General features: G+C 38.4%; 1 protein-coding gene across 6 annotated transcripts in view; it reads left to right on the top strand.

The window, feature by feature from the left end:
- CDK14 (cyclin dependent kinase 14) overlaps nucleotides 1–23,043 on the top strand; it is a 605,606-nt gene that overhangs the window by 370,167 nt on the left and 212,396 nt on the right. For all 6 annotated transcript variants that reach the window (XM_004457637.4, XM_058297008.2, XM_071215175.1 and 3 more), the window contains one exon: nucleotides 4,909–5,029. In XM_004457637.4, coding sequence (XP_004457694.2) covers nucleotides 4,909–5,029 — 121 coding nt within the window. The remainder of the gene's footprint in view (nucleotides 1–4,908; nucleotides 5,030–23,043) is intronic.

The raw sequence follows: 23,043 nt of genomic DNA, 5'->3' as shown, positions 1-23,043 counted from the left end.
GAAGGAGGAAGTGCGTCATCTCGGGCGGACTTCGCGCCATTTTGAGCCGACTTCCCCTTCTTCCGCGAAGAAGAAGGCGGAAGTTCGCCATCTTGATCAGAGTCAGAATCCACCGCACGTGGGGGGTTGAGCTCGAGCGCGGCCTCCAACTGGGCTGAGAGCGACTCTGTCACTGTCCGCATGGGAATCGTGTTCGGCACAGGCACCGCTTCCGCGGGAGTTGCAAGGGTAAGTCTCAGCCGCGGGAGTGGGCATGCCCTGCAAGCAGGCGCGAATGACCACAAGGGCAGGTAGAAGACCGGGAGGAAACGTTTTCCCCTCATGTTCCATGGCGGAGGTGACCCGGTCAATTAGTTTAGCGTAAGTCTGGGGGCTCCAGAGTGGGCAGGTAGTGAGCCAGGGATTGAACGGGAGGAGCAAGTCCCAGTAGCGCTGGAGCTGTCTGACGGAGACTTTGACTTGGTTAGTCTCCAAGAGGGCGGCCAGGGCCCGAACCTGTGGGACCTGCCGGGAGGAAAGCGAAGCACCCATGTCGGGTATTGGACGCCGAAGAGTCCCTACCTTGAGCAGAACGTGGGGGGGGGGGCGTCAGAAGCGGGTCCCCACGTTGGGCGCCAATTGCGGGCAGCGGCGGGCCTCCGGGAGGGTTGGCGCGGTTGGCCAGGCGGGCTCTCTTGGACGGGGGCTGCCTCGCGGTCAAAGGAGAGGAGGGGGTTCGGCACGAAGCCGTTGGGCCCTCGCTCTCTCCGCTCAGGCACGGGGGACGCGCGGTGCAAGCAAGAACACCACGGAGACAAGGTCTAGGTACAAGTCTACTTTATTGGTGAAGGGGACATGGTTTTATAGGGTCTAGGGATACGTAAAGGGACTTGATTGGTGCCGGCGGGTGCTGTTGCTTGCGTAGGCGGTTACTGGACAGTAAGCTGGCTAAGAGGTTAGGAGCAAGGGAGGGGAAGGGGAAAGTGTGGGCTGTCTAGATAACGGCTAGGCGGAAGACGGAGAGGAGGAGAAGGAGGGGCAGCCAATACTGGGCGGGAAGGAGATGGGGACAGGTTTTACCATATCTATTAATTCCATTTAAAACAATATTTCCAAATGAAGTATATTGCTTTTATCTTGTGTATAAAATATAAAATCTCCCTAAAAGTGGAAGTTAGTTATTTGAATATTTTCTTTCTTCCTTGGAACATCTATATTAAAAGGTTATGATCATTTCTGTTATTAAAGAAAGCAAGACATTAAAAAAATCTATGCCCTTTGGGATCTAAAGGAATTGGCATAATTTATTTTCTTTAAAAATTAAGAGATAATTGAATAAAATCAGAGCAAAATAAAATATTGCCTTAACATATATCCTTGTTTGGCTAAAAAAAATCTGCCTAGTTTTTGGACCCTAAAACATCTTTCTAGTAAAATGTGAATACTCCTGAACTCTTAAGACAGTATTCCCTGCAGTAACAGTACTGAGGGGGATAGAGAACTTCTGGTTGGAGACTGTTGAGTCGATGGAGCCAGTAGAACATCCTCATGGTTATGTCTAGTGGAGAATTGCACAGACCCAGGTCTGAACGTCATGGACAAAGTATGAGCTGGAGATAAAACGTCTTGGGAGAAATGACCTATGGATGACAGTCAAAAACTTGATAGCTGCAACAGTTCCCAATGGAGTGTGTAGATTTGAGAACACACTGGTTTGAACATATATCCCTGGACAAAATCAGGATTGAAGGGACCAATAGGAAAGATTCCTGGAAAGAGATCAAGCCACTCCTTTAACTCTTCTAAATCTGAGACTTCAAGGAAATAAATTGAAAAGGAAGACAGTATTCGGCAGTGTCCAATGCAGCTGAGAGATCTACCCAGATTCTTCATTGGTTGGTGTTGAATGACTGGTCTGCTGAGACAGATGTCAGAAGCACTGCCACATGATTTAGTCTGCATCATGCCGGAGAGGAGAGCCAGAGTCAGGGACACAGCAGATGTTGGATGGCCATCTTATAGAGATATGAAGGAACTCCTTCACTGATAAGGTTAACTATAAAACTTCTTAACTCTTGTGGAAATCTAAGATTCTCTAGTATCAGGGCTGCCAACTTTGAATCATTGGGAACGGGGCTTAAATAGCAGGAATCTTACTATATCCACCTTTAAAGGTGGATATACTGAATTGTTGTGTGAACCATTCAGATGCCCACAGGCTCCTGCGCCCATGTGGGCACCCACAGCTAAAGCAGCAGCATGCCAGTAACCTGTAGTCATCTGGTTAGCGTTTCACGGTGTTTTTGACTTTTAATTCAAACTAAGCACTGACATAAGAAGTTTTGATAATAACCCCCGAACTTCATCCTTTTTAAAAGGCAGTGTGGCTCTCTTCCTGTCGTGTAACCATAGCAACTGACAAGGAACAGAGAAAGAAGGCTTTCACACATGCTGTGCTAATTAATCCTGACCTACAGTTTTCCTTTGGCTGGAGGATGCAGTTTAATAAATTTTGCATGAGTAAGCATGTTTCGATGGATGAACTGTGTAAATACATAGCAACGGCATTATCAAAATATTTTAAAAATGTAATTATAGACTTATACTCTAAGGTATACTTTCTTGTTTTGTTTGTCACTGTTTTAATAATTTGCTCCCTCCCTGGAAGGTTATGGAATTTATTTATCTTTTTTACCAGGCAGAAACATTTTTAGGGTAAAAACCTTTTGCTCATCAATTTTCAGGACACTTGTCCCAAGAAAATGTTTTAATTGACTGACTATATTAAAGTGAGATGGTAAAAGAGTGTTTTTCTCAAGCAATGTAGAAGAAGGTACCTTAAAAACATATTAATATTCTTCATTCTGTATCAGACATTTTCATGGAAAACCATTTTCAGACCCACAGTCTAAACATGCTGAATAGTTTGATGTTGAAAGCCCTCATGTTTGCTGTTGTCTGGGGAATCGTGTACCCATATTCCAGTAGAATAGAGTATGGGTAGCCCTAGACCTAAATATGTGGGATGGAGCAATATAATGTAGGAAAACAGATTTTTCCATTTATGTTTTCCTGAAATATTTGAGCAATTCAACAAATTCTCATTCAGAGTGAACATTACAACTAACTTGACATCAGTTTTAATTTATACTACATCTATTTTAATTTATACTACTTCCAGGTTATTTTAGTCCTAGTTTTCCCTTTAAAACTGGGAATATCGCAATTTTCTATAACTAGCCTGGTCATCTGAGCTATTTTTCCATTCTCCTATCTCTCTTGGCCTAGCTTTTTGACAACAGGGCCTCAGGAAAACTAAGGGAATCCAGCCTGAATGTTTTCTGCATCCCATTTGACTTGGCAACAGCATATGGAAAGAGCCAGAACCAATTTCAGACTTGTGCTTAGCTCTTTCATTTCTATGTAGAAATGTGGTCATTCAAGGGACCAGACTCTTTAATGGGATTACCAAATTACAGAGACAGTTTACTGTCCTAATTGTCCTATCTATTATTGAGTTTTGCTTCATTTGTAGTAGAATAAAACCTTGCAGATTAAAGAAATAAAAGTTATTGTAGAAATCTTTTATCAAAAATAGTCACCCTTCATGTGCAGGAAACTTGGGATACATGTGTATGCTTGTGTGTGTATAATCCATACTTTTTTATATGGAATACTTGTAAATGTTAACCAATTTGTAATATTCCATTGCAGCATTATAAAAACTGTGTTGTAGAAAAGAACTGTAAGTGTAACAGTAGTTGAATTAATTAGAAATTCATTGTCTCACCAGCTGTCCTATTAGTTTAAAAATTTACATATAGCACAGAAAATGGAATGCCAAGTGTTTAAGGAAAAAAGTCATGTTGTTTAATACTATGAAAAATTTAAATAATCAGAAAAGTAAAAGGAATATGAAGTCATGGTGGGTTTGCTGTAAAAATTTTCTATGTGCTTTGACCATCAAAGCATTAATATATCCAGATGGAAAGATATCCCCCAAATTTTTTCTTTTAAAAAAACAGCATCTCTAGATTTTTGTGATTTTCTTAAAATGGAATACAATTCATTGGACAAAACTTGGAATAATTTAGTAAATTAAAAAGACATATAATCCCATATTCTGGAACTAAACATTAAAGACATTTAAATCTATTTTCTACCAATCATTTTTCTGTGCATATGTATTTATGATTATAATGGCATATTGCATGTACATTTTCACTAAGCTTATTATTGTAACCATATTCCGCAGTTTTTAAATATTCTTAGAGAACATTTTAGTTTACCTTATATTATTTCATCAGTATATACCAGACTTATTCAGCTATTTCTTTATAAGTATTTATTTAGATGGCTTTCATATGAGCTTTCCAGATAAGCATTTTCTCATGAATGTTTAGCAGAATGTTGGAAACATTTTGAACAGACTTTTGAGAACAGCGAACTTATTAGGACACTACAAAAATTAAGGACACCAAGAAGTCTCCAAGTGTGAAAACCTGTTTAACTCTTTAAATCCAGATTTTCTCAATGGTATTTGACTTTGGAACCCTTTCCCATAATACTTATTACTAACCTGCAGAACTAGAGTTCTGTGACACATACTTTGGAAAGTCCAGGAGATTGCTAAGCTTCCTTGTAATATCTAATAGTTTTTGAAATATTTGCTCACTCTACTGGTTCTATATGAGATTCATGATGCCACTGTTTTTTTTAGGAAATATTACTGATTTACTGGTTATTTGCACATATTAAAAACGAACAGACTACAATATGATTTTCCCAACCTTTCTATTAACCTTGGCATTTCATTCATGATTTCATTTAGTGTCATGTTTGACTTTTTAAAATTGTAAAGATTCAAATCTAAATTCCTTTGTTCGCTGAATGCCCACTGAACTTCTTTCTGTTTCCAATAACCTACAGGTCTTGCAAGAGCAAAATCCGTCCCTAGCCACACATACTCCAATGAAGTGGTTACCTTGTGGTACAGACCTCCTGATGTCCTCCTGGGCTCAACAGAGTATTCCACCTGCCTTGACATGTGGTGAGAACTGTGCACTTTTCTGTTGCTAATTTGTTTGTAGTGTTTGGTCTGGGTCAAGCCTAGATAAACATCCTAACAGTTTCAATGAAGATTAATGGTGTGGCAGTATTTGCCTGTGTGTGGCGATAGTGCTGAATTTTTTAAAACCTGATTGGGAATCTTCCCTCGTCAGAGTCTCCCTTGCAAATGGTGTCTGGTAATGATTCTTGATGGACAAGGCTGGAGACATTTTTCTGCCAGGATAGTGATTTTTCTCCCTGAGAGTCTTAAATTGTTGCTTTATTTTATAACAAGGAAGCGTCCATCTCCAAACACCTATATGGGTTGAAAATAGCAGGGAGCATATTAAATTCACAACAAAGCTAAGATAAAAATGGTCTGAAATTTTGACTGTAACTTAAACACTAAATTGGGTCACAGTATCTCTCTCAAAACTGTTGTTACCAATTAGAGTGAAGTTTAAAAATTTTTTTTAAAGTGTAATGTCTCAGTTTCATTGATGGTTTAACAAAGCTTTAAAATCTATCCTGTGAGGCCCAAAGAGTGGCAAAATATAATACATAATGTATTTAGTTCCAAATGAAATATGATCTAAATCAAGTAATCAAATCTGGGAAGAATCTATTTTTAGCACTGAGAGAAAACTTACCACTGACTATTAAAAATGCCTTTTATTAATAAGAAAATCCCTTTTCCAGACTCACAGTTGTGTGCAAAGTGAAACAATTCACACAGCACATGGCTATTTTATAACAGCCATGAGTGATTATGTCCCCATATACAGATTGCAGCTACGTGTTCATATAATGTTTATGACCTCAATAAAACTTCCGCATATGTTGTTTATCTTACTATTCTGCCCTCACTTCACTGCTCTACCCTTGGTAATCTTGGATTTTAGTAATTTCGGCTAAGATAAAGGCTGGCTTCTGCCCTGACGTCTTTGATCCAGTAATTTTGTGGTGAGAAGACAGTCAGATGCCTTGCCGTGTAGGGCACAGTGTATATTTTCTTAATATACCCTCCGGGATAGAATTTCAGGATCTATAAAGCCTTGGAAAATATTTACAATGTTTTGTATACACATGGTTATATTTATTTTTTATGGGGTGTAGACCCATAACTTTCAGTAGAGCTCTACAAGATTCTGGGTCCTCAAACAGCCTGACATCTATTGCCATAAAATGTGTCATGCATTATAATAAATCTGATATATTTTAATCCACATTTCAAAACACTGAGAGTAAAGATTACTGTCTGTCTTTGAAAGGCTAAGCAAATCCATCTTCTCATCATACTCCTGGTTTTCTTTTGGGCAGTTGTTTACAAAGTTAGATTTTTTTTTCCCTGAACCTAGGCAGGGGCATGGGTAGAAGAGAAACTTAGATCATTATTTTTAAAGGAGGAAAAGGTTGAAAATAAAGGACTTTGAATGCATCAAGATTAACAGTCACTGACTTTCTCATTTCCTTCTTACTTCCTGCCTAGTTGAGAGTTGGCTATGTGAATAGTTATTATTTAAATATTCTTGAGTTATGGGAGTTTTCTGTATTTTTGGAGTGTGGAAATTCTAGATTGTCCTTCAGTGAGGTCAGTTAAGGCCTCTGCTAATAGAATATAGTTTGGGAATGTTTGTGGGTTGGAACCAGTTTTGTCTCAGTGCTTGGCCATTCAGTAATGACTCTACCCTCATAAATCAGAAGAAACTTTTTTTCACACATCGTGGCTGATTTTTTCCAAACCTTTAAAGTAGGAAAAACTACATGGACTGTGTTTGCTAATGTGTCTGTTTCTGATGTGTAATATTTGATATCCAGGCTGTCTCTATTCCTCTTTTCTGCATCCATGGGTGTGTTTTCTCTTAAGGAAGAAGACTTGGACACTCTCTGACAATTGACTTTGAACAGAGACATAATGGAAGCATAAGAAGACTTATTTAAGTGGAAGGGAGGAAAATTGATAGAAAATAGTGGCCCCCAAATGCCCTTTCGTCTGCATGCCAAGATTATTCATTGCCAAAAACAAATAGCAGTTGTGTTATATTTGAGCCGCTTCCCATGCTTATTGGCTCTTCACTTCCAAACCCTAAAATCTGAGTTATGTCTGGTTTTGCCTGTCATTCTGAATTTGATTTCATTGCACGCTATTTTCATTGCAAGCCATTTTCTAAAAGCCATTTTTGTTATTATCCTATAAGTCAGGTAAAATGTACATATCTTTCCAGTTAGAAGTTCATAGGGCACTGTGTTTCGCACAATCAACGATGTTGATGTTGAGTATTCAGGGACTTAGAAACAGGACTGTAATTGAGTCATGGCACAGCTGCACCATAGAGAAATGCAAATATTAACCTATGGATAATATCAGGGAGGCAGGTGGCTGTGGTTTCAGGCTTTTTTACAGTTCATTTACCACGGTGGGGCAGTAGGGTAGTAACTAAAAACTAATGATCCTTACACAGTGTTACATTTTCCAGTTTTCTGTTTAAATACCCATAAGCAGTGAAAATATTAATGAAGATACATATACATTAACACTGTCAGTAAATGATGGAAATCAGAGTTTGGCATGTTATGATTTACTGCTCTAGGTCTCCAGCACCATGGCAATGTGTAAATATGACGTGTGATTTGAAAATACATTTTTCAAATGTATTTGAAACGTCTTTTATGATATCTTTGCCTCCCTCCTTAAAGGAATCAAATTGAACATTGTCTTTTATGTTACTTTTCTTGATTCTTATATTTTATACCTCTTTGAAAGTCAAGGCATAGGAAATCATCTTTTCGTTTCTAAACCATAAAGGCTTATACATGGTCCTGAAATCCACATTAAGAAAAGCGAAAATGTAAGAAGCAGCTTATCTGTATAGTTCCTGCCTTGCCAGGGAGCTCTGCTCTAGCTGTCGAGATCATTGCTCTAAATAAGCTTTAAGCTCTGTTATAGGAGCCCGTAAATATGTTTCTTGCTTCATTTGTTTGCTGAAGCAGGTCGCTTGGAATTATTTTAGGGGATTAATTTTTAACATAGGGTGACCAAGTTATCTGTATATGGTAAATAATTATCTTAACAAGAACACAGTGTTTTGGGGGAGCCAAAAAATATAGTAGCATTTACCTGGTAGTATTAACTACAGTGTTCCTCCAAAATGGTGAAGAAAATAAATCTTTGCCAGTCTCTTTCTTCCATCATCTTTTAAAACACTAATTAACATATTAACCATGCTTGTCAAAGAGTGGGGCAAATCATTTATAAATAAGCCTGTCAAATGTAATGAGATTGCATATTAAATCACCCTTTTCTCTATTACATCTCTGATTTAAGATTAAAGTTAATTTATTTAACTTTGTAGCAGCTGGGTGGCTAGAAAAAAATTCTATACCAACCTTGAAATACAGAAAAATGTCTGCTCAAAATTGATTTTGCTTATATCAGAAAAGAAATTGCTATTTATTGGGTGTTATAAGGCCATTTAACATGACTTTTTATGTAATAAGCCTGATCACCATACATACTGACAATACACAAGGTTCTGTCATCATCTTTAATGATCTCTCTTGAATCAAGGATCATTTTTGTAATAAAGTAAAGCTTCCTAAGTCTCAGGTTTATTTAGCAGTATTTTAAGTGAGAGAAGCATAAATGTGCCCTATTTTGCAGCCTCTACCCTCATAGTAAATTTGTTCCATATGAGAGCCTGTAGTTTTGAGTCTTGAGTTATAGACATAGTAAACATAAGTACTTGCCTACTGTACTCTAAGCCCTGCATTATACGCTTTAATTACCGACCTACTGTATCACGACACAAAGGAGAGAAACAAGACTCAACAGACTGAGTGGAATAGTCTAGATCATACAGATAATAAATAGCAGAGCATTCAAACTCAGGGCTAACCCACTCCACAGCACTTTCTTTTTATAACATATTACACAGTCCCCTAAGATGATTTCTGAGGAGTTTGTCTTTAGTTTACTGCTAAACTAACTCCAAAAGTACAAATACAGTGAAATTCTTCCGTAACTTGGTTTATACATTGGGTCCTGTGATGTCCTTTGCACCCCCCACCCCTACCCTCCCTCACTCAGCAGCCTTGTGGACTGCCTTTCTACCTCAACAAAGATATTTCAACAGATTCTACTATGTAGTTTTGTTTTGTTTTTCGGGTGGGGCGGGGGGAGGAATTCTTTAAAATAAACTAAAACCTGAATCGTTGAATTGAATATATTTTTCGCTGGACAAAAATCTGTCTTGGCATATATTTTTTCACCTCCTAACCATTACTTATTTGCTACTCCTGCTAAAAGGAATGAGTCCATTTTTAAAAAGATTGCAAGTAAGAATGAGAGTTTTAGTTTATGAGCTACATTAAAGTCATCTCTCTGCCAAGAGTACTTGCACAGTTTTCTGATTAATGAGGTCATAAGACCATGGAGGATATGAATTAGTCACTGTCTAAAGTAACAACTCTTTAAGAGCTCTTGAGAGCTCCTTAAATAACACTTGGTCCAAGTGACTTGTTGGCGTGGTCACTTGAGAATTCCACGAGGCATAACAAAAGAGCCAGGGACAGTGGAAATGGCATCCCAGGTCTTGAAAACTGGACTCTTGGTGGCAGCCATAGTTTCTGAGCCACTCCCACTACTGAAGTCCCTTACAACTAAGGTGACCATGTAGTTTATAATGCATACCAGAACACCCTTGAAAATAACTAGTAATTCCGCCAGGATATCACCTTTCTTATAGTGCTCCAGAGCAATAATTTGTTAGATACTGATGGTCAGAAGAGGGTTAATGGATTTGAGTCCTAATTCACTTCTTAAGGACTGCTGGCTACAAACTCAAATTCATTGCAGAAAATATATATTATATTGCCTAATAATGAGTTATCTCTGTAAGTACAGTTATCTAATTTTAGCTTATTAAGGCATTGTAGAGTAGCTGCTTAAGAGGTAAATTCAGTGATGGCCTTAGAGTGCTAAGGCAAAGCAGTTCCATTATTCTTTTTTTTTAATATGTTTTTTAAAAGATTTATTTTTTGTTTATTTCTCCCCCACCCCCCGTTGTCTGCTCTTTGTGTCCATTCGCTGTGTGGACATTCTTCTGTGACCACTTCTATCCTTATCAGCAGCACCGGGAATCTGTATTTCTTTTTTTTGCATCATCTTGTTGTGTCAGCTCTCCGTGTGTGCGGTGCCATTCTTGGGCAGGCTGCACTTTCTTTTGCGCTGGGCTGCTCTCCTTATGGGGTGCACTCCTTGCACGTGAGGCTCCCCTATGCGAGGAACACCCCTGCGTGGCATGGCACTTCTTGCGCGCCTCAGCACTGCGCATGGGCCAGCTCCACACAGGTCATGGAGGCCCGGGCTTTGAACCGCAGACCTCCCATGTGGTAGGCGGATGCCCTATCCATTGGGCCAAGTCCGCTTCCCAGGTCCATTATTCTTTAAAGAATCTAGCGTACTTGTGATTTTTATATCCCATTTTTGTTTTTCGATGTGTGTGTTTATGAGAGAGAGGGTATATTTGTGTTTTCAATAGACATGTTTGGTAATATGTTGGAGATAAATAAGCTGAATGATAATATATAAAATGAGGCATTGTTTGCAGTCCTCACTACTAAGTATCTTAAAAACAAAAATTCTCCTGTTTTTGTCAATGTTGGAAAAGTAATTGGCTATCCACAAACTAGGTTTTGGATGGTTTTTGTAACAGTCAATCATAATAACTAAGTTTTATGATTAGAGCCTTCAGCATACCTCATCTGCATCATGTTTGTTAGAATAACAAGAGATGGCTACATTTGAAATTCCTTAAGAAATAGAAACACCACAAATGTTAAGAATAGTAGTCCTATCAACTCTAAGGAGGTCAATCAACCAAGCTAAATATATTGCATTTCTCTTGGGGTACAGCATACAAGAATGCTAACGGAGAGATAACACAAATGGAAGCTTGTACACCAGATTTAAGGAACAATCACACACCTTCTATGAAGAGAGAATTATAGAGAACGTTTGGCCCAAAATGCCCTCATTTTACTTTCGCGTTTGTGTATTTTCATTTGTAAATGTGTAAATTCATGGTCAAAGTTTAGAATTGAAGCTTGCATGTACCCTAGTGCCTTTTATGTTTTAAGATATGTATTTAATCATGTAGAAATCAATTTTCTGAAAATATGACTAGCGAAGTTTTTCTGTATAAAGGAGAAGCAATGCTGTAGTAAAAAAATTCTTTGAAAACCTAGGTTGGGTTCCATCTTTGGCATTTACTCACTGTGTGACCTTGATTGACCAAATCCTTTAACTACCCTTATATTCCGTTTCCTAATCAGAAAACTATGATGCAAAGTATATCCAAGGTATAGTCAATAGTTAATGCTTGCCACAATAGTAACAAGAGTAAAACAGTAATCCCCTGCCTTACCCTTTACTCCCTTCCATTTCTATTTCTGCAAAGCAACCGCTTTCAACTCTTTTAGCTGTTTCTTTGATATCTATCTCTATATGTCTAAACAATAGTTTATATTGCATTTCTTTTCTTTTTTCCTCAAATATAAGTCTATTCTTGCACAAATGCCAATGGCTTTTTAAAAATTGTATGTGTGTGTGTATATATATATATTAGACATTGTCTATGAAGTACTTATTGTGGTAAATGAGGGTATAACTTTGTTATATCAACTCTCCCCCTGGCCCTTAACCTCATTCTCCTAATACGGAATCTGGATCATGTTTTTTAAAATTAACATGTAAATGTTATTCATGGTTAAGTCAAGTAATATTGATGACTATGTACCCTTTCTTGTACAACTTTTTTGCTCTTCTTGAATTTAACAATTGTCCATATTTTTCATTATTTTCTTTGTTCCTGTTGCTACTTATTTATAGGTATAGCAGATTTGTCATTAGCCTATAAAAAATATTTTCCAAATGTTCAAACACATCAGCAAATCTGTCAGTCCCATTTATTTTTCCTGACATCCTCTTTCAACTTTTTCCTTGAAACTTTCCTCCCTCAGCTTTTAGATTTCTTATCTTAGCATCTATTGTCCTGGGGCTTCCATTTGCCCTACTCCTGTTGTGGGTCCTAATCTGGTTATTCTCCATTCCCCCTCTAAATCCATTTTCTACCCTCTTATGCCCTGCCCTGTCACGTGAATGGATGACCTCTAAGGAATGCATCCTCTAAGCATACTGGGCTATTGGTTTACAGTTGTGTTCAGTCAGAAACACACCAAATGTAAGATAATGACTATGATCAGTAGTACGATTTTGACAATATTCTTTCATAATTTGTAACAAACGCCTCACGACAGTGCAAGGTGTTGGTGGAGGGTTAATGTACGGGACCCCTGTATGATGTTATGCATGTTTGCTTTGTAAGTTTACAACTTTTACTATACACTTAATTGTTTATGTATGTTCCTGTATAAATGATATAAAGAAAATAGTAATAAGGTTGGTTGGGGGAAAATACTTTGGTTAGTAGTAATTTTTTTGTTAAGATTGTTTGTTTCTCTCCCCTCCCCGCCCCCCCCCCCCCCAGTTGCTGCACTCTGTGTCAATTTGCTGTGCATTCCTCTGTGTCCACTTGTATTCTTGTCATGCGGCACCAGGAAAACTGTGTCACTTTATTTTTGCATCGTTTTGTTGCTTCAGCTCTCCATGTGTGCAGCGCCACTCCTGGGCGGGCTGTGCTTTTTTTGCACAGGGTGGCTGTTCTTGTGGGGTGTATTGCATTTGGGGCACCCCTACATGGCGAACAGCCCTGGGTGGCACAGCACTCCTTGCGCATGGCAGCACTGCATGTGGGTCAGCTTGCCACGCAGGTCAGGAGGCGCTGGGTATTGAACCCTGGATGCTCCATATGGTAGGTGGACACTCTCTCAATTGAGCCACAGCTGCTTCCCAGTAGTCATATTTTGACAATGTTCTTTAATCATTAGTTAAAAAGGCTTAACAACAATGCAAGGTATTGGTGGTAAGGTGAGTTATTAAAGTCCTGTATGATAACATGTTTGTTTAGTAAGTTCACAACTATTATTATACACTTATTGTTTATGTATGTATATGTATGAGTGATATACTTCAATAAATTAATTTAAAAAAAAGACAAGTAGGGGGAGAGGGAGATTGGGTATTCTTCCCTACTTCCTTGCTTTAGGTCATATTTTTGGAAATTACTCACAACTTCTTTCAAGAAGCCTCTCTTCCCAGGCACCGACTCTCACTAGACTCTTGATCCTTTAAGTCTAGGTGACTAATGGCTTCTTGTTGTTGCTAGTCTCTGAATGTTCTTATTGATTCTCTCACACCTCTGTAAGTAGTTGCTTCATTAAAGTCTCTACTGGGTTTTATCTTCCTTCTGGAACGCGGACTTAGTACAGATGTCCTCTTTCCAAGACTTCCTCCTTTAGTTTCCTAAGAAAGGATACATTAGAGATAATGTTTTCAAGTTCTTATTTCTCTGAAAATTACTTTATTCTACTCCCATACATGATTAATAAAGTCCTAGTATATAATTAGCGTTCTCTCAGAATTTTGAATGCATTTATTGATTTACTTAGAGCTTCTAGTAATGTTGATTAGCTGTGTGACCTTCGCTATTGCTCCAAGAAGTGTGTTTGCATTCTGCTTTTCAATCATTTGTGCATCTCCTTGTACTCTCTCTGGTAATCATTTGGTTCCTTTCTCTATCCCTGATGCTCTGAAATTTCACAATGTTATACCTCGGTAATATCTTTTTCTGTTGGTGCTGGGTTAGTTCCTTACATTATAAAGACTCATATCTTGCAGTTCTTAGAATAGTTGTTGAATTTCTCTCTCTCCCCTCTTTTTTCTTTTAGTGAATATTTCCATCTTCTCTGTTTTCACTTAACTGAAAAAAATCATATTAGTTGAATGTTGGAGCTCCTAGCTAAAACTTCTATTTTTTAATAATCTTTTCTCTTTTACTTTACAACTTTTAACTTCCAAAATGTCTATTTTTTATTTCAATTACCATATTTATAAGTTCCCCCTGCTTCTTTTTCTCTGGCCTCTGTTGGAAGCTTTTTTCAGTTATGGAGTTATCTTTGGTTGTCATTTATTTTTATAAATGTGTGCAATTTACTTAGGAGGGGCTAGTGATAGGTCAGTTTGGAAGAAGAGCTGAGAATATTCATTGGGAGATCCCCAAATATCAATATCTGAAGGTCTATTCTCTCTTTTTTCTCACATGCTGGCTGCTGGGAGCTGACCTCTTGGAAGTCGGTAGAAGAATGGAGCTGATGGTTGCACAGTCCAATGAAAAGATTTTTCACTTAATTCCTCTCTTCTTAGCCCTGTGCTTCACCCAGCTCTCTGCTTCACCTTGTATCCTCAGTTTGCTGCTTTAGGGGTTTAATTTCTTCAGAAAATAAACTTCCAGTGCCCTGTTGGTGCATATTGGGGGCAGGATGGTATTGGGGGTGGTCAGAGAAGACCTTTGTTCATTTGCTCTTTGTACAAACTTTCAGCCTTATATCCAGCTCTTAGACTCTCCATCACACTTTCTGGAGCCTATGCCTCCAAGCCTTTTCTGGGTTTCTCTTGGGAAATTTGAAGTTGTATCTGCCTAGAGGCTAACTCTATCTTCATCCACATCTTCTGAAAACAGGTTATGTCTCTTCCACTCATGTACCCTCATTAGCTCCTTTTATCCTTGTTTAATTTTTTTTTCCCTGTTACTGACAGTTTGATCACTTTGGGGAGGGAGGGAGACAAAACCACATATCCTACTCCTACTGAGTAATTTGATATCTAAGGACTTAAGTATAGACGGTTGATTTCTAAGATCCTTGCCATATAGCAATTTATGATTTTGCTGAGGCACAATTTTTTATTTTTATTTTTTGGTACCAAGGCCGGAGATTGGATCCAGGACCTCATATGTGGGAAGCCAGCACTCAACCACTGGGCCACATCAGCTCAGTGAGTTGGCTTTTTCGTTTGTTTCCTTGATTGTTTTTTGGTTTTAGGAGGCACTGGGGATCAAACCTTGGACCTCCCATGTGGGAAGCAGGTGCTCAACCACTTGAGCCACATCTGCTCCCCAAATTTTAGTTATATATGAAGATGAGAGGAAGCCAGTCAAACAGCATATTGTAGACAGGTGCCTCATGAGTACTCCACATCTTAGTGTAATTGTAGAAACTTGTCATCCTTCATTTAACTGTTAATGAAATGATGACAACTTTATTTATTAAAACAAACTTGGAAAGGAAGCTATACACTTGTTGATGAGCTAATATGAAAGGGAATAAAATGTGAAGTGATAGTTCTTTAAAAGGTTTTATCAATTGTATGGATTAAAGAATGTATTATAGGAAGTAGTCCTTTGGATCTATGGTATGTGTGGATCCAACATGAGCCTGCTATTAAAGCAAGAAAAAGTAATTAGGGAAACTCTTTAAGTAAATGCTCCAGCCAATAGAAAATTTCTAATCCAGTAAAAGTGAAAAGGTTGGCTGTTAACTTATGTGCATAGAAAAGACAAGACTGAAGGAATTGTGATTGGAGAGGACCTAGGAGCCTCTATAAATATCTCTGTGAAGGAACAGCAATTTAAAACACGAGGAAAATGGAACTACACTACACAGTGACCCTAAGTTAAACTACAGACTTTAGTCAATAGAACAATTATAAAATGTACTATCGATTGTAACAGTTGTCCCACACCAATGCAAGGTGTTGGTGATAGGACAGTGGGTTGGGATCCTGTAATTTATACATGACTTTTCTGTAAACCTACAACTTCTCTAATAAAGAAAAATATATATTTAAAAAACTCAATGTAAAAAATACACATAGGGAAGTGGATGTGGCTGAAATAATAGGGCCAGCGCCTACCGTATGGTAGGACCCAGGTTTGATTTCTGGGACCTCTTGGTGAAAAAGAAGAAGAGAAAGCATGCCTGCATGGCGAGCCAGTGCCTGTGTGGAGAGCCAAGTGCCTCCCTGGTGAGCTGAGTGCCCACAGGGTGAGCCAAGTGCCCACACGAGTGCCCACAGGGTGAGCCAAGTGCCCACACAAGTGCCCACGTAGGGATGTGAGTTCCTGCGCAGTGAACCAAGTGCCCACTCAGCAAAGCCAAGTGCTTGCATGGTGAGCCAGTGCCCGCGCAAGTGAGTCACACAGCAAGATGATGATGCAACAAGAGAGACAAAGGGGAGAGTCAAGGTGAAATGCAGCAGAGACCAGGAACTGAGGTGGTGCAATTGACAGGGAACCTCTCTCCACATCAGAGGTCCCCAGGATCCAATCCCAGTGAATCCTAGAGGAGAAAGACGAGAAGAGAAGACAAAAAGAGGAATAGATACAGAAGATCACACAGTGAATGGACAGTGTCAGCAAAAACAGCAGGGCGGGGGAGGGGTGGGGAAAAAATACATGTAACGAACATAATTGCTTAGTGCTTATCTATTTATCTATCGATCCATATATACACACACACATATATTTATCTCCACTAGGATATTTACTTCAAACTGCTCGCTAAAGGAGGGAAATGGGGATCTCTGTGATATTGTGGCATTTGTGAATTTTGAGGACCCTGAATAATCTGAGGTGTATTTTAATTAAGAATCAATTTTCATTGACTGGTATTTAGCTGTGTAAATTTATATAGCAAATATTCTAGTAGTTTTCTTGGATTTATCATGTAATTGATAAATGTAGATATTCGCACCTTTTTCAATTTGTTCTTCAAATGTAGTGTTTTTTTTCCTTATTGAAAAAAAGATGTCATTAGGAAAAATGAAAAGCAACAAAACAATAATTGAAAAAGAATTGAAATTAAACTTAACTTAAATGGACAAGAAAAAGCCTGCTAAATTCCATTAAAAATTAAACCAGAATTTACTCAAGAGTATGTAACAAGCACTTGGTAAATACCTCTAAGAAGCTTCCTGTTCTTTTTATACACATATAGGCAGTTCAACTTTTGCTATAGCATTTTCTATTTTTCTTTATTTCCATGTGAAACACTAGACTCCAAGAGAGGGATGTCTGCATAAGTGCCTTTTTTTTTCAGTGCTTGGCAAGTCTTTTCTCATTCTTTCTGACTGGTAATTTAAATGGTTCTTCTCGATTTGTATTGCTAGCTTTTACCATGTTTGATTTTGAAAACCAAATATATTCTAAGCCTAATGGAAACTCAACAGATAATAAGACTTTATTATATTCACTATATAAGTTTTCAAATATTTGTCACACTTAATCCTAACATTTAATTTAGAAATCTTTTCAGAGTTTTGGCAACCCTGTGAAATCAATCCATAATTTTGTTTATTATTGTTTTATGGCCACTTTATACCTAAAAAATCTGAAGATGCTTGCTTAGTTTCCCTCCACTTGACTAGCTCGTTGCTCTTGGCACAGAAAAAACCCTAGACTCTCAGGGCAGCCCAATTCCTCAAGGGTCTACCTTATGCAGTATGAGTCACCACCCATCCATTTTTCTGTCCATCCCTCCATCCCATCCACTCAACAAATCCTTACCAGAGGTATAAGGGTGAAAAGATCTCATCCCTGCTTCTAGCAGTGCTACCAATGCGCCTGCATTGCACACCCCCAGGGGGCATTGTTCACACAGTTATCTATGTGCATTTTCCAGTCTGCACAGCCACAGGTACTGTGCACATTCCTAGGGCAAGTAATTTCACCAAAAACAAACAAAAGAAGGACAATGAGGATTTATAGTAGAAAGGTTTTTGCCTTCAGGTCTTGCATATATTCTCTAAGATATCAGATAGCTGTTAGATGTTTTACTGTTAAATGTCAGCCAGCAGTCATATGTCTTAGTAGCTCCTATTCCGCCATTCTTAACTATAGTCCATCAAATTCCAGCTATGCCATTAGGTGGCTGGAACTAAATATATCAGTTTAATGTACTATAAATTGCATTCAGAACTCTTATAGGGGAAGCAGATTTGGCTCAACTGATAGAGCATCCGCCTACCACATGGGAGGTCCAAGGTTCAAACCCCGGGCCTCCTGACCCGTGTGGAGCTGGCCCGTGCGCAGTGCTGATGCGCACAAGGAGTGCGGTGCCACGCAGGGATGTCCCCCACGTAGGGGAGCCCCACACACAAGGAGTGTGCCTCTCAAGGAGAGCCGCTCTGTGCGAAAAAAGCGCAGTCTGCCCAGGAGTGGTGCCGCACACACAGAGAGCTGACACAGCAAGATAATGCGACAAAAAGAGACATACGTTCCCGACAAGAGTGCAAGCGGACAAAGAAGAACATACAGTGAATGGACACAGAGAACAGACAACTGGGGAGGGGAAGGGAAGAGAAATAAATTTTTTAAAAGAATCTTAAAAAAAAAACTTATAGGAGAGTAAATCACACAAAGATTTTAGCAGTGATTTCTCTTTATGATGTGCCAGGTATGGTTTCACATAAAGGGTTGCTTGATGAATACATCATTTTCTGTAATCAAGATAATTACCCACAAACAATTTTGTTTTCTAATCCCCAGATTATTTTATTTGTGAGGAAAGATTTTTAAAATATGAATTCCTCATTCTGTATCAGCTTCATGCAACAAATTAAAGGTGGGCAAGGCTTATTAACTTGTTTTTATTTCTCTGCTTGGTTTATAGTTGTTCCTTGGAGAATTGTGTTCAGTGATATATTTTAAATGACTTCCCAAATTGGACTTCCCTCTCCCTTCATTGTTCCACAGTATAAGAAATAATATTTCTCAGCTTTCAATGCAGTATTTTGAGTTTTATATATTTTTTCCTTATGTAGTCTCCACTAAAGGCCTTTCCTGTTTGCTTTTTTCTGAATATTTCTGGCTATCTATTTAATCTGTGGTTGTAATTTTAAGATACCCTCTCTAGGGTCTTGATTATCCTTGGGAGTCTGTTTTCAATTTTCAAGTGTTTTAAAGCATCAACAATCATCTTATTTTCAGTGCCCAAGCAATGGTGATAAACTTCAGTTTTCTAAGATAGTTTCATTGTGTTTTCTGTCCAAATCTCTAATTTTGAAGACTTGATTTCAGTTTTATCTCTATCATTGCTAGCTTTTGTGTCACCTGGAGAACACATTTGCCATTTATTTATTTATTTTATTTTAAAGCTGACCAGACTGACCAAATAAAGGCAGGTTATTCTAACTGGGAAGGCACATGGTATAATGAAGGAGTCACTGGGCCAGGATTCAGGAGACACAGTTTCCTGTTCTGGGACTTAAACTATGATATTAAAACATATAATACACTCTTCTTACATGTAAAACCAAAACGTTGCGCTAGGCATTCTCTAAGGTCCCTTCTATCTCTGACTTTTAGTACTTGAGCAAACCACTCTGCTGAACCAACGGTTTCTGGGGAGACTGATGAAATTCCTTTGGAGTGCCTAGGTCATATATTTTGGTGAAATTACATAATTTATTTTTTATTTTTAAATTTTTTAGGAAAATATTAATTCTAACTCAAGTTCCTTTCTTTACTGCTGTCCCTTATATACACTCCTTGAAGGTATTTATTGAGCACTTATTTTGTACCAGGCCTTGCACTAGATCCTGGGAATGCAAAGATGAGAAAGATCCACCCGTGCCCCCCATTACAGAGGGAAAGACTGGGTGACGAGCCCTAACAGAGCTAAGCTGTTAGTATGCTGGTACCTCAGAGGGGAAGGTGGTAAGTTCACCCTTAATGGGTGGTTAAAGAGATATTATCACCAGACTCACCTGTTAGGCCATCTTTCTAAGATGGCAAAGCTAGGGTTGGAGGACATGGGGGCCATTGCACGGACAGAGGGGCCACATAAAGATGGAACATCTGGTATTTGAGGATAGGGATAAAGCAGGCAGAGAAAAGGGAGGTTGAGAAAAGAGATTGGAGACAAGAATGGAGGAATAGTTAAGATGTGAAAACTTGATGACTGGGGTGAGTATAATAGTAAGGGAAAGGCAAGGGTTTCAAATGGTTCCTGGGTTTTCTGGCTCAGGTAACTGGACCAGAAAGAAAAATATAGCTTGGCATTTGATTTAAAAAAGCCTTTTTAAAGTATGAATACATGCAAATAGAAAAATAGATAGGTAGACAGATATTGATAGGTATGGATTTCAGTAGGTATTATCATTGCAAGGTAAGAAGCATGCATGCTGTCAGAACTTGAGGCTGGTTGGGCTTCTTGCTCTTCCTTGCCAGTCTTATTGTAGCCATGGACGCTGGTGGCTGGTGAGGGGACCAGGGGACCTTGACCCCAAGCCTGCTGCCGAGTCAGCAGCAGACCCCCCTGGATTTTGGCTAAACTCTATTGACTTTCTGGATTTCATTTTTTACTTTTGTTTTAATTTTTGTCCTGATTTTAAAATGCTTACTTTGTAAGTACAGTTTATTAGAGATGTAATTTTGTTTCTATGTATAAAAAATAAATCTTGAATTTCCCCACTTATATAAACGTCTATTATTTTGAAAAGAATTTTTTTCTGAGATGGGCTTCTATCCAAAATCTGAGGGTTTGCTTTGTTTTGTTTTCATTCCTTGAGAGCTAAGTACTTTGTAGAAGTATTTGACTAAGATATATTGTGCCTATCTGTGCCTAATGAAGCACTAACCGCAGTAAATGATGAGTGACAGTTTAATCAATTCAATTCCTTCAGTAGTCACCAAGGGCATGTGGAATGTCATTTTTTAATCTTTCACTTTCCAAATACTGTGAATACCAACATGAAAAGACCACATCTGTAATGTATAATAAATTTTCTCTACAGATTATAGCAAAACAAAATTCTTAAAAAAAAAAAATTCATGATTTTTTAAATGTTGACTTCCTAGGCACTAACCTTTCGGTCTGTTCTACAAACAAATACATTCCATCAGAGAAAAGCAAGATAAATAAAGGCTACGTTGGTGAATTAAATAGCACTAGCTTTAACTGCATAAAGGAGTGTTTTAGTGAACCATGACTAAATTAACCTATTAGGTTAATTAATGGGGAATCTTTCTGAGTATTACAGCCTTGTATATTACATTTAGATTTTGTTTAGCACTTAGTTTATTTCATGTGTCTACCGTTTCTTTATTCCCTTGCTGGAGCCTGTATATATAGAGAGATTTAAACTGAGTTGCAAATGTCCTTTAAAGACGGAATAGCCTAGATTCCTCTAGATTCTTGGGGCTCAGTGCTTGGTCTTGTATTGGCATCATTTGGAAGCTTGTTAGAAATGCAGAATCTCAGGCTCCCACCCAGTTGGTAAATCAGAATATGTATTCTACCAGGATCCCTCATGATTAGTATACACATTAAATGGTGAGAAGCACTGTTTTATGTTCTCTTGAGGGACACTTTGGCTTTCTGTGATGTTGAAAGAGAGAAAGGCAAAGGAACTAGCCTGCAGCGAGTTAGGGTTCTGTTCATCTGCCCTCCTCCTGTCAGAAGCAGCTTGACACGGTCTTCCTCTCCAGCTCTCTTTCGAAATGGTTTGACAATGCAGATGGCTCTGAATGGCTATAAATAATTCTCTGAACTTGAGTAGAGGACTATCACAACTTTCCTTTGGGGAAATCCTGCATGAGAAGGGGCAGGCCTGCCCCCTCGGTGAGAGTGTAAGTTGGGTGAGTTGCTGTGGCCTCTGCACTGACTGGGCTGTGTCATGGCTCCTCCGTGTGGCGAGCGCTGCCACTGGACAAGCTGTCTCTCTGCTTAAAACTCTCTATCCTAAGGAATCTCTAGGCTTTGCTGCTAAACAGATATAATTAGAAGCTAAAACCCTGGAGCTTTGTTAAAGAAACAGATTTTAATGGCATCTTATTTTAAAACATTGTAGTCTTTCTTCATTGTCTTCTGTGATTGAACCAAATTTATGCCCTAAGAATAAAAGACAAAGTAGAAGAATGTTTTGGCTAAGACAAAAGAATAGATTAAGGCCAATTAAGTAAATAATAGTCTCCTGGTCCTGTTTTACGCTTCTACATGAAGGATTATTGTTTATTGCAGTAATTAGCATCTTGTATCTTTAATGTCTTTAAAAAAATTTACCAAGACTATGTATGCTCCATTGGAAATATGATGTCAGTTGCAGATATTATTTAAGTACGGGTGTTGAGGAATCTAATTAATCCATATTTTAGTGGACAGATATAAAATTATCTTGCACCATAAAATCCCAACAGGACTTTAATGAAGTAGGTTACAGTGCATAGTAGCTGGTGACTTTAGCACCCTAACCCTATTTCTTACAAGTCTGGGAAGGTGGCCATAACTCTTGAATCATTTGAACTATGTCTTTAAAAGTAAAAGTCCAAAGACTCATTCTCCGGAAGGTGATGGTAGCTAGTGCTTTTACAAGTAAGTAAATAAACTACAATTGTGGAAAGTATCATAGGGAGCATGGAGTGTCTAAGAGATAAGGAAGCCTTCCCAAAGAAATGAACTTTCCTCTTCCCCCTTCTAATAGAAGAAAACTCTTCCCCTTCCCTGTTAATTCTATTTTTTCTCTGCATTCCTCCCCTCCTCCACCATTGCCTCAAATTTAATAGTTCAGATAAATTTTTCATCTTTAATTCCTTTGCTTTAAGAGTACATATATCAATTTTCAAATGGTTTCAGATCAACCTTAATTAATCTTTAATTAGTTGCTGCCCATATTATTTGAGGTTGAATCTTAATGGCATTTCACATTCTGAGCCTGCAGTTCTAGATGGCGCATGTGAAAGTTCATCAGCATGAACAAAGTTTCCTTTTTGCTCAAATAGGGGAATCTGAAAATGCTTTGGCTTTTCTATTTATAATGCCTAATTCAATGTACAGTCCCAAGGAGATACTGCCCTTCTTTATTTTGCCTTTTTAAAAATAAACTTTTAATTTCAGAATATTTTTAGATTTATAAAAGAGTTGCACAGAAAACAAAGTGCTCCCATACACCCCTCCCTCATTGTTTCCCCTGTGGTTAACACCTGATAAAAGAACAACTTTTCATGGAATTTAGGAATCTCACAGCTTTATTGAGCAATTCATGAATTGGGCAGCATCCCA

The sequence above is a fragment of the Dasypus novemcinctus genome, chromosome 5 (genome assembly GCF_030445035.2).
Source record: "Dasypus novemcinctus isolate mDasNov1 chromosome 5, mDasNov1.1.hap2, whole genome shotgun sequence".
Lineage (NCBI taxonomy): Eukaryota > Metazoa > Chordata > Mammalia > Cingulata > Dasypodidae > Dasypus > Dasypus novemcinctus.
Note: the sequence above shows the minus strand (reverse complement) of the source record. Positions and strands in the feature narration are given on the sequence as shown.